Below are 16,226 nucleotides of genomic sequence, written 5' to 3' on the forward strand. Positions count from 1 at the left end.
GTTTGTGTTTGCTATATGTTTCGCATCTCATTATGAGCTGCATTGTTCCCAGGTAAACTGTGTGTTCCATTACCGTTAAGCACCGGTATTCTGTGTTTGTGCTGGTGTTTCACTTTGGTGCCCACTAGAGGGCTGGAGGAGAACTGCAGGACAGCACTGGACCAATCAAAGAGCAGTCAGAACAGATTATTATCATAATGGCTCTTATTTTACTTATCCAAACATAATGACCACTGGGTTAAATATCCGCTCAAAAAAAAACTATTATTGAAAAATAAAAATAAATGTTTGCAAAAGATACAATGTAATTGAGTTTTAAAGAAAACAAAGATTAAAAATTTTAATCAAAAATAGTTGACACTACATTAAACTCCTCATCCTCTTATTTTTATGGCTCTATATCACAAAGCAAAACAGGAGGCAGGACAGGATTGTGTGTGTATGTGAGTGCATGTGTCAGCTCAAGAACCTTCTTACTCAGACAGATTTTGTTCATTGTAGGGATGGATGGATGGATGGATGTAATTTATCACTTGAGACTTTTATGTACGTAATTTGTCATTTGATTTTTTGAAAACGATTGATAATCAAGATATTATAGATACATTTATGTACAAATAGTTTTTTTGCTTGCATGTGTGTTCCTTGTTTTTGTTCAAGTTTGGCGGACTCTGTACGTGTCTGAGTGTGCGCAATGGAGTGGATTCCTTTCTCTTTCTCCACCATGAGAGGGAAGGATGGCAGTTCCTGTGGGCATGGACCACTCAGCTCACCGTGGTGACAACCTGCTCCTCCCCACCCCCCTCCACCTGATTGCCTTTTCCAAGGGACTTCATTTTCTCCATGAGGTCGGTGAAGGTCTCTTTTACGGTCTTCTCCAGCAACCAGCCTTCACTCTCGCTCTCGGGGTCCTCGGGATTCACCAGAGTTGACAAGGCCGTGTTCACATACTGCAGGCCCACCATCACTGCCACCTACAGGCCGGAGGAATGAACCGCACTACTGGTTAACACCGTGAGGGAACTACAAAGTTCAGAATATCCATTACCTTCAACATCCAAAATACCCATCCCTCCGTTTTTACCTTGCTCTCCAGAGCCATAGTGAAAACCCTGTGGTAACATCACTGAAAGAAGTAGAAGAGTCTAGAACAATCTATCTGGATTCTGATCAGTTTTCAATATCAGTCAAAACAACAAGAAAAGCCCTGCCAGGGAAGGACCCATGATCAGTGGTGGAAACGTGTTACTTTTTCAGGACTGTTTGCAGGTTTCACTCTTGGTCTGTGCTGGTTTCTGGAGCAGCATGTCTTCGTGACTGAGGTATCAGAACATCCCTGATCCATTTATCGCAGTCACATCAGCATTGCGCAATCACTGCTATTTTAGGTCCTGGTGTTTCCTCTGTTGTTTTGGCCTGTGCTAATCCTTTTGGATTTAGTTCAGGTTGTCATGCAGAACCCAGAGTGACCTGCACTGCTGCCCTCTTGAAGTAAAAATTCAAGGAAGGCTCAAATCAAGGAAAGGCTGCTACATAACAGAGCAACTGATCCCCTCTGTGTCATATGTGACATTAGGGAGATAGTTCAATCATAAGAAATATTAACAGGTGTCAGTAAAGCAAAATGTAGAACCAGGAAAATAACCTTTATTTTGACTCCTTTTGAACACCTTGCTGAGATATGCTTGGCACACGCAATGCTGTATCATCTGTTTGCCCATCTCTCCACGCTAACATGTGACGGACCCAAAGAACAGGAAGCGGTGAGGAAATGAGACCTAGGAGGCTAGAGATTTTCAGGAGGTCTCTCCAAAAGAACAACCACTGGAGATGCCAGCTACCTCAGGGCTTGGACCGCAGAGCTGCAGATGGACAGGGACACATGTTGCGTGACAGCAGCTGGCTAGGTGAGAGACCTAACCTTTACCTCCCCTGGCAGATCTCCGATGGAGGAGATCAGCCTCTAACAAGCAGATTCAGCTGCGTGTTCTCTGTGAAACCTTCCTCTTTGCTTCTCTCCAAACCTGGGTGTGTTCATGTCAATGAGTGACCAAGTGCCATGGGAATGAAACCACACAGGGATCCATTAGACTTATGTGCTTTATGAAATTTGAAAAATATGCATATGCCAAGGGGAATGATACACCGATGACAGCAGAAATAAGAAAATGCATTTGGACCAAGATAGGAGACATTTTTAGGAACTGAGAACCCAAGAAGAAGGTTAAACATTTGTAACTGTAGATGTTTGTAATTCTTCTCACTGGTGCGAGTTGTTTGCACCCACTCATCTGCTAGTGCAGCTAATGCTCTTAATGGCTTAATTGAGTCAATTACCAGCTTCTTTCATTTTACTGTTGAATCAAACTGATCCGCAGCAACAGGTATTTAGTTCTGGCAGATTATTAGTTGTTTGGCTACTTTGGATGAGGGACAAAATCTTCATTTCCTGTTTTTCCAAATCACGCTGCTTCCTGTTTGCGCCTCACCTCCAGGACGTTGACCAGCAGCACCAACATGCCGATGGTGTTCATCATGCCACCATAGTAGGAGAGCAGGGCCTCTTTGCAGCCACGCTTCCAGATGTTGAGTTCCTCGGTATGGTGGTCGTAGCTGTAATGGGCCGAGTTGTTGGTCACCTGGTACTGGATGCAGGGTCGCGGGGAGCTGGGGTTGCAGCAGCTGAACGGGACTCCATCCATCAGGTACTGCCCATCCACGTTGCTGCTGATGCGGCTGGAGGGTCAAATCAATCGAGTCAGAATCCTAGCAAGAGCCGCTGGTACAGCAGACCACTAATATGTGATGGATTGTTCTGGCACATCAAAAAGATGAGACCGAAATGCAGAAAATGATTCGGCACAAGTAGTCCAAAGATCAAAGGACAGTGGTACTTTGACACCAGTAATATGGTGATCCCAGAACGCAACAGCAGAAAGACCTTCGGAGCACTTGAGGCAAAGCACTCCTGACACTGACCTGAAGAAACGAAGACTGAAATAGTACATATTAGAAGCGTATTGTTTGTTCTGACTGCCTAACTACTGTCAGATACCGTATTAGAGGCCTTGGACTCAACTGAGGGTACGACAGCAGAGCCCCCCCAGGACACGGACTGCAAAGATTTGGATTTATGATTTTAAATGCTATTTTTTTGCTTTTTCAGAGTGAGGCTTAGATAAAACTGGCTTGCAAGTGGTGTTGGTCCTTCTGGGCGGGCTTCTCCAAGGCCTCCCAGCAGGAGGTTCTTGGTAGGAGGATTGGTTCTGGGACCTTGATGAGAGACCGGCTGAACCACAGATGAGCAACTATGACAGGGTCACTAATCCATGACATGATCAACAAACACGCACACACACACCCACCCACAATCAGCCCTGCTCCATGCTGTTGTCTCCTGCTTAATTATATGTTCATATATATGTTCTCACAATGAAAGAGAACACATATGTCATATATTTATATTTCTGTATATATCCAAATATATTTGTATTGTACATATGAATACTGTATATATGGAAATATGCAGATATGTCTAAATGTGTGTATACAGTATAGTATGTATATATGTATGTATGTACTATATACACAATTATATACAGGTGCACGCACAAAAGGGGTGAGAGTGAACCACTGAAAGAGGATTGCAGCACTGACAGTTTTTCTCACCCAGGGGAGATGCCGGGATTCAGTCATAAAAGTCCTGCTGACCCCCTGCTGAGCCGAAGCCCCACCTCATTTCTGCAGTTGTACTTTCTGTCTGACTGCACCGCAGGCAACACACAAACCAAGTGATTAAAACCTGTTTCAGTCAGAATTCAGACTAAAACAGCTCTCCTTACCATTAGCTCACCCACTAACGTGTCCTTACCCACTTCGCAGCCGTAACAAATGACCAAATGAGTAATCTTATTATAAGGACAGCGACAATTAAAAATGTCAAGCTTGGTAAGTGTTTACATTCACTTGCAAGGCAGAAGTATAAAAGGTGTGTGTTTGGTGGGGCGTTTTTGCTCCGAGCACTTATGAATATGAGGAACCTTTGACTTTGATTGGTGTTAAGCCAGCGGTACTAATGCATAATGAAGACCATCATTTTGAGGTGTGAACCGTAATCGCCAAGGCCCTGGAACCCATGTCTATTCCCAGCGGCTCACTCAGCCTTGTAGTCATTGGAGAAGACAGTAAGCTGAGTGGGACTGGAAATGTGATCCAAAAGGATTAGTGGCCCAACACAGAGATCAGGAGCCCGAAAACCACTTGCACTGACATGCTGAGACCCCAGGGATACATAAACACTATGAGAACCCAGTTCTACACTGTCCTCCCGAGACCTCAGGGGTATATAAACATGCCGAGACCTTCACTGACAAGCGGGGACCCAACTGCGCTGGATTTAGCTGATATAAAAGAAGCTAACCCTTTCGCCATAACCTTTAGGCACTGTGAACCTTGGCCGGACTGGCAACGACTGTTATCTGAACATACTCATGTTTCTGTTGTACAGCTACTAAGTGACAACACACACGCAATTACGGTCCTTCCCTTATATTCTGAATGGTCCTAGTGGTCTTTAAGAAGCATTAAACACTGAATGCTTCATCACGGTTAGTCTTTCACTTAGCAGAACATTATCAACATTTTGAAAACATAGACTTAATTACTGCTTAAATATTCCAAGACAATATTCAGCGTAGCTTCCTTTAGTTCTGTAATTGGACGCTCTAATCTGGAATCTCAGATCTACAGCTAACTGTGGGATTAAAGCCAAAAGCGTTGGCTTAAAAACGCAGCAAAGACATTCACTGTTGAGCACGGAGGAAAGAACAGGTTATCCATCCAGTAAAGGAGAGAGGAAAAGCAGAACTCACTCTTTGACCTCCTTGGAGCTAAAGTCCAGGTAGCGGTTGCTGATCCACTGAATTTCAAACCAGTCTTTGTAGTTGTTATTTCCACAGCAGCGGAACTCAATCTGCGTCAAGTCTAGTGTCCTCTTCATGAAGCAGCGGCCTGGCGTGTCCGTGTCCTTGTAGTACTTCATGCTGTTCTTGAGGCCCTCGGCCAGCGTGAACTGCAGGGCAAGACGCATGGTGAAGCACAGGAAGGCTGTGAAAAAGAGGAGAACGTTGAACAGCAAGCAGCCAACCAGGAAGGGCTTCAGCAGGGGCTTCCACTTGGCAAACTTGGTGGCGTCCAATGAGTCGTAGCAGATCTTCCCGCCGAAGGTATTGATTCCGCACGCCACCAGCCCCGCCAGTATGAGCAGGTTTGGGACGAAGTGGCTCTCCTTGTTGTCCATCATCTCACTCCGCTTGCGTAGCTCGATCTTGAAGAAGAGCCCCATACTGAAAACGAGGACGCCCGCCATGACAGCCAGCCAGTACATCAACCACAGTCCCTGGGCGAGTTTCACTCGCTTCTTCATGTCAAACTTCACTTTCATCAGTGCCATCCTGTCCCGTTGCTTCTTTGACCCAAGTCAAAAAGTCGAATTGTTCCCTTATAGCTTCTTTATTTGTCTTTGATCAACTTTAGAAGTTTCTAATCAAAGAGGTTTGAATCCTTCAGTAGAGTTGCTTCTCTGGAGCAATAGTGACAGTTCACTAAACCTTGAACTCCAGCGAAACGTCGGGTTGGAAAGTGTAAGCCATTCCAGACGAGAAGTCGCACTATTTCTCAAAGATCCACTTCAGATCCATCATAACCTGCCAACCAGCTCTCAAGGCGAACGCACGTAAGCTCCAGTTCAGTCACCGTAAGTCTAACTTTTTCTTGTAAATCGACAGGATGGTAGTGCTCGGCAGCTAATTCCAACAGTCTCTTCCTAGCGAAAGGAAGAGGATTGCAGAGGACCCAGACGATTACACTCAAAAGTTGCAGTACGTCATCGTAAACCTGCTAATCGGCCTGATCCCATTTAGTGAAATCCTTGACAGCAGATGAGCTCCAGTTCTAATCTTCAGCCTTATGGTATAATTGGTTTGTACCTTCACGTGGTTAGCTGTGTTGGACAGGCCATGCTAAGGGGACTTTGGTTAGACCGAAGACCACCATCTCTGCTGCAGTACAATGAAGTCAAGAGTGATTAAGTCATGACGACTAGTGGGAAAGGAAGGCATTTACGCTTCACTACGACAAGAAACCCATGGATCGCAGAACTGTTCCTTCAAATAGGGCAACCATGATCCCCACTGGTTACGCAGCATAGCCCATGAAGGTGATACGGTGACTCCTCAGATGCAACTTGTGACAGAGTCCAGTACATATGAGGGAGCTGTGATGTACGAGATGAAGGAGTACCCACTAACCTCAAAGATAGTCCTGTGCAGTGGGAGGACAAGAGCAAACATGGGAGGATCTGGCTAACATCTCCAGAGGTGTTCAGATATTGGAATTACTGCTCAACCAAACATGTTTTGGTCATACAACTTATTTTTCTGTTTGATTTATATTTCTTGTTTTCACAGATGCAACAAAGAACTACAAGGTACAATCTTGCACATGGAGAGAGTCCTGACAAACTGAACCTTAGTCCTAGAAGATCACGATCTGGTCAAAACTGGTACACATTAATATACATAAATAGGGGTGCACATTGGCCTATTGATGGACATGTGTTTATGACCAAAATTTACTAACCATAAGTCCAAAAACAAGGCCTGCTATTTTATAATTGGAGTGAGGCACTTGATGTCTAGTTGTTCAAATTGCAAAGTGAAGAACTCTGATTTCACTTTTGTTGTATAAAACACACTGCTAAACAAAATACATCAGTGTCACTGACATCACTCTGCTGATCTAGTCCACCATGCAGGTGGTGATAAGATGCACAGCCAGGGACGGACTGGGAGTAAAAAACGGCCCTGGATTTTCCCCCCAAATAGGCCCCACCACAACTACAGATAGCCGCTACTATCTCATAATATTACAGCAGTCGGTGTATCGCATTTATGGCAAATAACATCACAAAACCCATGGTGATTGAAATAAATTTATTATTATATGAACTAAAATACTTGAAATCTACATAAAAAGAGCAGAACGCAAAAATGTATAATATGGCATATAATGATAAACATAAACCTAGAATCTAGAAACCTGAAACAACAGAACTATTCTACAATTTGAGTAGTCATATGTGTGTGTGTGTCACTGACACTATGCTTATCGCTCCTGCAACTACCTTCACCCTGAATAAGCAAATGAATACAGATAAGTTGATTTCAGATAAGTCTCAGTATAACATCCGTCACTTAATATTAAACCAATCCTAAATTACTTTTAGATTACTTATATATTCTTATAACACTTTGAATGTTATGGAAAGCAAACACATTGTTTTAGGTTTATTTTCAAACAAAATGGTTGTCTGCGTGATGTTATCTCAATCTTGGGGAGAATTATAGCCTATGTTTTGCTATAATTTCAGCTGTAGATAACGTGAGAACACCTGATTGTGCAAAAACTGACACGTAGCACCATTAGAACTGTTCATTTCTGTTTGTTTTGAGTGAGTTCGTGGGCAATTTAAAACGGGATGAATGGGTGTGCACTTGGATATTGGCTGGGTTAGCCTACATGCCACGATCAAAATAATATCGTTTTGGCGTCTACTGTTGCCACGCAACGACAAATGTCATGATATGTGCACAAATTATTTGCAAACTCGCTCATTCTCATGTTACATGTTAATCGGAGCAATCACCTTAGTCTACTTCATTTACTCTATTTTCTAACTCGGTAGCAATGTTGTAACCCGTTGTAGAATCGCTGCTGTCTCGTTATGAATGAATGGAATATTCACGTCAGACAACGCGGAGTGATAAATAGCAGTGAACGTTCGGACCTGGGATTTTACTATAGTGCTGTTCATAGGCTACATGCTCTATACATAGTGAGAGAGGCGGGCAAAGGTTAGTGAAAAGTGCACAGACCCAAACCCTAAACTACTAAAATCTGTGAATAAATACTTATACAAGTAAAAACCACAAAAACAAATATAAAAATTAACATACAAAGGGGTCAGATACAAGAAAGTACAATATGTTTTAAAAGAATGCAGTTCCATAAAGCAGACGTCCGACCTCAGAGCTTCAACCATTTATCCACGAGGTCTTTCCATCTGTCTTTTGTCTCGTGGTAGCCCCAGGCAATCAGATCCCGCTTTATCCTAAACTTCAGTTCAGCTGGAATCTTCAGAAAGGCACCATAAGCTCCCATTTTCAACCCCTTTCGGACAAGGTTAATGCGTGCATTCCACAATTCTTTCTTTGTCAAACTCACAATCAACCAAATCCTACCAGAGGTTGCTTTACTTACCCTGGGGGACAGTCCCTTCATGATATTATCAAAAGTCAATGCCATCTCGCTTTCTAACTCTCTGCACAAGGGCTCAACCAATGACCAGACTGTCCCGGCATAACCGCAATCCCAATAAACGTGCGGGCAAAGGTAACCTCATGTAACTGCCCTGACAGGCGACTCACCAGAACCATTGGCTCAGGAGCAACTGCTGCTGTCTCTCTCTCATCAGGCTCAAGATTAGGGCTACTGCTGCCTGCAGTTGCACTGCTGCTGGCAACACTATTGCCAAACATCTCTGTTATTTTTTTGCATTTTGTAGCGTCGGTCTCTAAGGACTTCGCTTTTTTTTTCTTTTAGCTTCTCCCAACCGCCTCTATCTTTAAGTTTTTTGCTTGCCATCATGAGCCCACTCTCCATTGCGTCGGTTTTGCTTTATTATAAGCAAAAAAAAATAGCATTAGCGCCCCCTTTTGTTGGCTCTCAACGTCACTTAATCTGACACTTTTTCTTTGATGATGAACCGGACAGGCGGCCGTTCTGGACTTCTCCAGAAAGTCCAGATGGCCAGTCCGCCCCTGACCACAGTGCATGTGTTCATGTTCGCAGGTCCATGGTGAGCCCCTTGTGCAGTCTACCCAACATCCAGGAGGAAGAGTCACACTTCTTCTGGGACCACTGTCAGACAAAGCAACGAGGTATCCTGCTTCCCCAAGCCAGATGCCTTCAACCCGTGCGAGGACATCATGAGCTCCACCTATCTGCACGTGTTCATCTGGCTCATCAGCATGTTGGCGATCGCTGGCAACCTGCTGGTGCTAGCCGCGCTGCTGAGCAGCCCCAACAAGCTGACCGTGCCACGCTTCCTCAGGTGTAACCTGGCCTTCGCTGACCTCTGCATTGGTGTCTACCTGCTGATCATCGCCGCCATGGACACCCACACTCGCTCGCAATACTACAACTACGGGATCGATTGGCAGGCAGGGCCCGGATGCACCGTTGCCGGCTTCATCAGCGTCTTTGCCAGGGAGCTGTCGGTCTACACGTTCACAGTGGTCGCTCTTCAGAGGTGGTACACCATGTCTGCGCTCCAAGCGGCCCAACGCGTCCGGCTGTGGCACGCTTGTGCCGTCATGACCGTCGGCTGGGTCTTCGCCTTGCTGGCCGCCGTGCTCCCTGTGGTCGGGGTTAGCAGCTACTCCAAAGTGAGCATCTGCCTGCCGATGGACGTGGAGACGACAGGAGCTCAGGTGTACGTGGTGGGGCTGCTGCTACTGAACGTCCTGGGCATCCTGGTAGTGTGCATCTGCCACCTACGCATCTACCTGGCTCTGCGCAATCTCAGCTTTATTCCAGCCGGTGCCGACATCGACGTGGCGAAGCGGATGTCTGTGCTCATCTTCACCAACTTCCTCTGCATGGCTCCCATCCCCTTCTTCGCAATCTGTGACGCGCTCAAGCTACCCCTCATCACCATGTCCCACGCCAAGGTGCTGCTGGTGTTCGTCTACCACATCAACTCGTGCGCCAACCCCTTCCTCTACGTCTTCTGTACCAAGAGCTTCAAGAGGGACGTCTTCATCCTGGCCAGCCGCTTTGGATGCTTCAAAGCCAGAGCGCAGATGTACCGCGCCGAGATGTCTTCACCCTAGAACAGAGTCTTGGTGCCCACCTCCAATGATACCATCTTCTCTCTGGAGCCAATTAACCATATCCACTGAGCTTATTCATTGAATTTAGTTTTTTCAGTATTCAGTAGTTTTACATTTATTCATTTAGCTGGTGCTTTTCACCAAAGCAACTTAGAATGTTAAGGTTACAACTACAAGCTCATGATTATTTAACCATTTATACAGCTGCATAATTTTACTAAAGCAATTTTTTACAGTAAGTACCTTGCTCAAGGGTACTACAACCAGAGGTGGGGATCACAGCTGCAACCTTTAGGGCCAAAAGCAGTAGCTCTAACCACTATGCTACCAGCTGTCCCTGGTTGTTTTGTTTGCAAATGTTGAGCAGTCTTTCTATTTTTAATTGCAGTTAATAAAGGCAAAAAAAAAAAGAAACATTTGGGTTTGTTTTGATGGTCAAGTACACTCACGCTGTCTGAAACTGCTTGTCCTGAACTGGGTTGTGGCAAACCGGAGCCTAACTCAGCAACACCGGGCGCATGGCTGGAGAGGGAAGGGACACCCTCAGGATGGGATGCCAGTCCATCACAATGCACCCCAAGTAAGAGTCGAACCCCAGACCCACCAGAGAGCAGGGCCCGGTCCAACCCACTGCGCCACCGCGCCCCCCTCCATCCAAACATTTGATCATAAAAAAATTTCTCAACAGAAACATGACAGAGCTTATTCACTTCTCCAAACATCTTATTTTACTAATACAAAGAGTAATAAACAACAGAGTTTAACAAAAAAATAAAGATATCCACTATGACAAAAAGAACCTGGGACTTTAAAACCCTTGACCATTGTTGTGTTTACTCAATAAACACACTGAGAATGATATTGTTAACTGGCACGTAGCCTCGTTTAATGTTCACGCTGAGTTTTCACAACCATGTGCTTTTTTTCGTATTCCTGCTAAATCCGCTTCCCTGCTGCCTAGGTATCCTTCCTGTACCTACCGAACACATCTGCCCTCTATAGGTAATAACAGAAACAACAACTGATCACCACAACCATTAAAAGTGGTTTAAATACAAGGTTTAAGACACGTATGTTACACCCACAAGAAAAGTATCCAAGCAGCCATGTCAAACTTTTACACTCTGATTTTGCTCTGTCATTAAAAACAATAAACATTAAACATTCATACAACACACACACACACACACACACTGTCTGAACTGCTTGTCCCATACAGGGTCACAGGGAGCCAGGGCCCAGCCTGGCAGCGCAGGGTGGGGGGCTGGAGGGGGAGGGGACACACCCAGGACGGGACACCAGTCCTCCACAGGGCACCCCAAGTGGGAGTTGAACCCCAGACCCACTGGAGGGTGGGAGCTGGTTGAAGCCACTGCGCCACTGCACCCCCCCCCTCCCCCCCACATCACACATCTAAAAAATAAAACATTATTAAATCTCAAATCTAAAATGGTACAAAATTCTCCAAATTAAATCAATCATTCAAACAGTTTTTCCAAAGAAAAATCTCCATCCTCCATCTGTCAGGTGGGACTCTTCCCCTGGCCCTGACAAACTGAACGTAGGGGGAGACCCCACCTGAGACAAATCAATAACTAACAAATCTGAATGACTGGGTATCACTATGGAGGAGGGAGGATCTCCTCGGTGCACCCACTGCTGATCCTAGCCACTCTGCAGCACTGCCAGCTGAAGGCTGGGCTTCCACACCATCCCCCATTGGGGCCACCTCCGCCCGGGATGCCAGTCCATCGCAAGGCACCCCAAGCAGGACTCGAACCCCAGACCCACCAGGGAGTAGGACCCAGTCCAAAGCAGTTCAAGCCACTGCACCGCCGCACCCCCTGTTGGTACAAAACAGTTCGAAACAAAATCTCTGCGTCACCCTGCGGGGATGGCGGACAAGCCACCCGAAGCCCTGCACCTTAGGCTTAGCAGGTTACCCAAAAATAAAACAAACTTCTATGAGAGAGCAGAGCTTCGCCCCAGGAAAGCTGTGGACATGCCACACGCAGTCCTGCATTAGGCTCCACTCTGCCCCCCTGCTCAAATCTCCGGTACTGCACTTTGATCTTAGCCGAAAGGCCGAGAAGCGATAGCAGTAGTCTCTCTGTTAGCAGTCTAAATGTGTCTTGTAACAAACATCATAGTCATGTAGATGCTTGGAAGCTGAGGTTGTGCTGTTTGCCTCGCGTTCCACGATAACGGTTCCCATAAAAATCCAACAGGAACGTCCAGCAGACAGAGGTCTATCAGAGTCTGAAGTTGATTATTACAGCTACATTTATTCAGCAGATGCTCTTCTCCGAAGTGACTTCCGATGAACTCTATGTAGTGTTATCAGCCCACACACCTTATTCACCGTGGTGACTTACACTGCTAGATACACTACTTACACTGGGTCACTCATCCATACATCAGTGGAACACACACACACTCTCTCTGTCTCTCACACACTATGGGTAAAGCTGTACAGTGTTTCTTTGGACTGTGGGAGGAAACCAGAGGACCCAGAGGAAACCCACACAGACACAGGGAGAACATGCAAACTCCACACAGACCAAGCAGGGATCAAACCCACACCCTCTCACACCACCCAGGCCCAGAGTAACAAAGAGACATTACACACAGTAATGATTTTCACTTTGGAGTATATCAAAGCGTAGGGGATGCGGTGGCGCAGTGGGTTGGACTGCAGTTCTGCTTTCCGGTGGGTCTGGGGTTTGAGTCCCACTTGGGGTGCCTTGCGACGGACTGGCGTCCCGTCCTGGGTGTGTTCCCTCCCCTTCTGGCCTTACGCCCTGTGTTACCGGGTAGGCTCCGGGTCCCCGCAACCCTGTCTGGGACAAGTGGTTTTGAAAATGTGTGTGTATGTGAGTATATCAAAGTACATTTATGGAACCGTGAGATGAAATAAGTTCAGATGGAATCGTCCAAAGCACACAAAAGTCAGTTTAGCCTGACGGCCATTCATCAAGTCACTGCCAGGAAGTCAATGTGCCACCAGACTGTCGAACTAACCTTCTATTGCCATCTACAGACCACTCCCCTAAAACCGAAATACACCCACCCAGTCTGGAAACTCCTCCCTCTGTTTTTAGACCACACCCCCAGAGAAGAAACCCCACCCCCTTTTTGCAAATCACACCCCTTTTCCCAAATTCACACCCACCCAGTCTGGAAACTCCTCCTTCTGCTTACACACTATACCCCATTCCCAAATACACATTTACATTTACATTTATTCGTTTAGCAGACGCTTTTGTCCAAAGCAACGTACATCTCAGCAAAAGTGCAATTTATGCATTACATTGAGAGAAGGAGACATAGCTACCGACATGAAAGTCTCAAGCAAACCTAGTTCGTTACCTAGCACTTGCTGCACTGAGGTTCACCAACCCATTTTGGAAACTTTTCCATTTATAGAGCACATCCCTAGAGAGTAAACTCCTCCCTCTTTTTGCAGACTACATCCTAATTCTCAGATACACACCCCCTGCCCCAAAACTACTGCTTCAAATTAGAAGCCACACCCAATTCCAAGATTCAACAACCAATTCACCACGCCCCTCACTCCAAAACCCTGGTTAATAAATTCTCCCCCTTGACTCAGTGGTCACTCCCCTTTGCCCCACCTTCCAAGGTTTCCATATCTTGAAGCCCTGTACTGAGAAACAAAGAGCCCCTCGGGCTCCCTGGGAGCCACTGTGTTGTTTGTGGCAGAATAGGATTATGGGACCTTCAGCTGACAGCTAATTGTTCTCATGCCAGGTTGAGCAGCACTAAAGCACATCAGTCCCACGATGACCGACCAGGAGGGACGGTCCAAGCAGCAAGAAAGAAAAAACCAGAAGACCAAATCGCACATGTTAACAAGTCTGTGAGTATTCAACCGCATCCAGACGACAGTTGGAAAGTGTGGAGTCCAGAGCAGGCCTGTGGACAGTATTGACAATGGTGGTTGGTGCCACTAAGCCGATGTCATCGGGACAACCTCATGGTGGACATGGAGATTTCATAAAGCTGTTTCATTACATCTTCTCAATGGGCTTGTATAGTCCCTGGCTTTCCTGCACTTTGTTTCTTCCTCCTTTTCAGCATCTTCACCCTGTTGCATTTACAGCTCATCTACCACACGCCTCAATAACTGAACCCTGTAACCCAAAGCACAGCAGGATAGCAAACACCCTTCCGATGTGCAGCGGACAAAAAAATCAAATATCTCAATGTTTTACACCACATTTTACAACACGCTGAACACTGATTCTGCCAGCACAAGTACAACCAGTGTGTTTACCACATGGGAGAAAACCACTTTTCTCCTTGATAAATACATTTTTACCCAGAATCCTTTGCCGTGGCCGTGTTGTTGAGGCCTGTCCTTATTTCACACATTTACATTCACGGTGGCCTTGAAACATAAACGTCCATGCGGAGGCACATCAGGCCAGATGGAAACGCTCCCTGCACTGCGGCTCTCGGGGTTTAAAATGCACATTAAATGCTGTAGAGAAACGGAGGGATGGGGCGGCAGCGCGGAAATCACAGAAACCACATTTCACTGCACTTTTACCCCTGTAGCGAAACATTACTGTGGGAAATGGGTACAAGATTAGCTTGCCGAAAGGAAAGAGGACCACTGTTAGAAGTGTCTCCCTCCAATTGAAGGGCCTAGGTTTAAATACCAACTTTTGCCATTATATCCTTGATTGAGGTACGTACCCTGGACTGATGCTGTACAAATTTCCCAGCTGTGTATATGGGTAAATCGGTGCAGTGTAACGGTGTTACTGACACTAGAAGTCACTTCTTGGCCTTTTGGCTAAGATCGTATTGTACTTTCTGGCCACTAGGTCCTGTCGCAGAGCTTAGAAGGGATAGAGGTGATCCTAAGGTGTGACCTATAGGTGGCTTGCCTGCTGTTGGCACGGGGTGATCTTCTATTTCCTATTCCCTGGAAGAATTTTATTTTCTTTCGATAGCCCAAGGATCCTAATGCGTGTCTAGTAGGTGGAATCATGCTGTCACGGGGTAATCCGGAGATTTTATTTTTTATAAGGCTTTATTAGTTTTAGATTGGTACATCCATGAAGATTTCGCCAACGAGAACTCCATTTGCAGGGAAGGAGGCTTCAATGGACACTACACCAAAGAACGCAGATGGACTGGCAAAAACGATAGACACTGGCAGCACTTTTGTGCCAAATAGAATGTGGACAGTGGACGGAGGACCGCTGAAAAACACAGCCCGCTTTTATTTGAGACCTCAGGAGGAAGACAAAGTCTTCCATGACCGACTTATATTCATGAAAAAGATAATTTTGAGTCTCCTTGGTCTTACTGTGGAGGATGTCATTTGTAACCAATGGAACAATCCGCAGAGGTTTTTTGATGTCACTGTAGCCACAGAATTGTGCTTTAAAACGATGATTGAGAACTATAGATCTATAGAACTATAGATTAGTTGATCATCCTGATTTGAAACTATGATGTCAAGAACTGTTGGGTTAATACACACACACACACACACATTTTCAGAACCGCTTGTCCCATACGGGGTCGCGGGGAACCGGAGCCAACCCGGTAACACAGGGCGTAAGGCCGGAGGGGGAAGGGGACACACCCAGGACGGGACGCCAGTCCGCCGCAAGGCACCCCAAGCGGGACTCGAACCCCAGACCCACTGGAGAGCAGGACTGTGGTCCATGTTGGGTTAATAATCAGTGCATAGCGACTGTGCATGTTTTTAACCCTTTCATTGTGGCTGAGTCGGTGTGAAATTTTTTAGAAAGATAGATTGAAGTTTTGCCTGGTCACGAGGACATGAGGGACGAACTTGGGTTCTGGAATGGGGAAAAGACAGTTCTGGATCCATTTGCGCCTGTCACGTTCTCCGCATCTGGCACATCCGCAACACCTGCCGTTCCCTGATGGGAACGACTATAAAGAGGGACGCCGAGAAAGTCCAGATGCGGAACCTTGCTTTGCCTCCTTGTTTCCCTGCGAACCGTATTACTGAGAGACCCATTACGACTTCGACCCTTTGCCTGTTTCTTCCTGACCACGTTCTTTGCCTAGCCCTTTCTACGACGTTTGCTGATCGCCTGACCCTCGCCTGCCCCTCGACTACGATTATGGATTCTGATTCGGCTTCCGTGCACGTCGATCCGAACACTCTGCACTTGAGTCCGTCTGCGCTACGCGCAACCGTGACAGCGCCCTGATTCACAGGGATTTGATGGGTTTTTGCCACCCTCTCCCACACACACACGC

The 16,226-nt window shown here is 46.1% G+C and overlaps 2 protein-coding genes across 2 annotated transcripts; one reads left to right on the plus strand and one right to left on the minus strand.

Annotated features, from left to right (window-relative positions):
* Positions 1 to 764: 764 nt before the first annotated feature.
* On the minus strand, positions 765 to 5,452 carry prph2a (peripherin 2a (retinal degeneration, slow)). The gene is made up of 3 exons (XM_018753056.2): positions 4,872 to 5,452; positions 2,490 to 2,736; positions 765 to 974 (listed from the first exon to the last, which is right to left on the minus strand). The coding sequence occupies exons 1-3, from the start codon at positions 5,450 to 5,452 to the stop codon at positions 765 to 767; spliced, it is 1,038 nt and encodes a 345-aa protein (XP_018608572.2).
* A 3,532-nt stretch (positions 5,453 to 8,984) lies between these two features.
* On the plus strand, positions 8,985 to 10,135 carry LOC108934880 (follicle-stimulating hormone receptor-like). Its single transcript, XM_018753050.2, has one exon. It carries the CDS (start codon positions 9,048 to 9,050, stop codon positions 9,951 to 9,953), a length of 906 nt encoding a protein of 301 aa, XP_018608566.2. The 5' UTR covers positions 8,985 to 9,047; the 3' UTR covers positions 9,954 to 10,135.
* Positions 10,136 to 16,226: the final 6,091 nt, after the last annotated feature.

This window comes from Scleropages formosus, chromosome 3 (genome assembly GCF_900964775.1).
Source record: "Scleropages formosus chromosome 3, fSclFor1.1, whole genome shotgun sequence".
Classification (NCBI taxonomy): Eukaryota; Metazoa; Chordata; class Actinopteri; order Osteoglossiformes; family Osteoglossidae; genus Scleropages; species Scleropages formosus.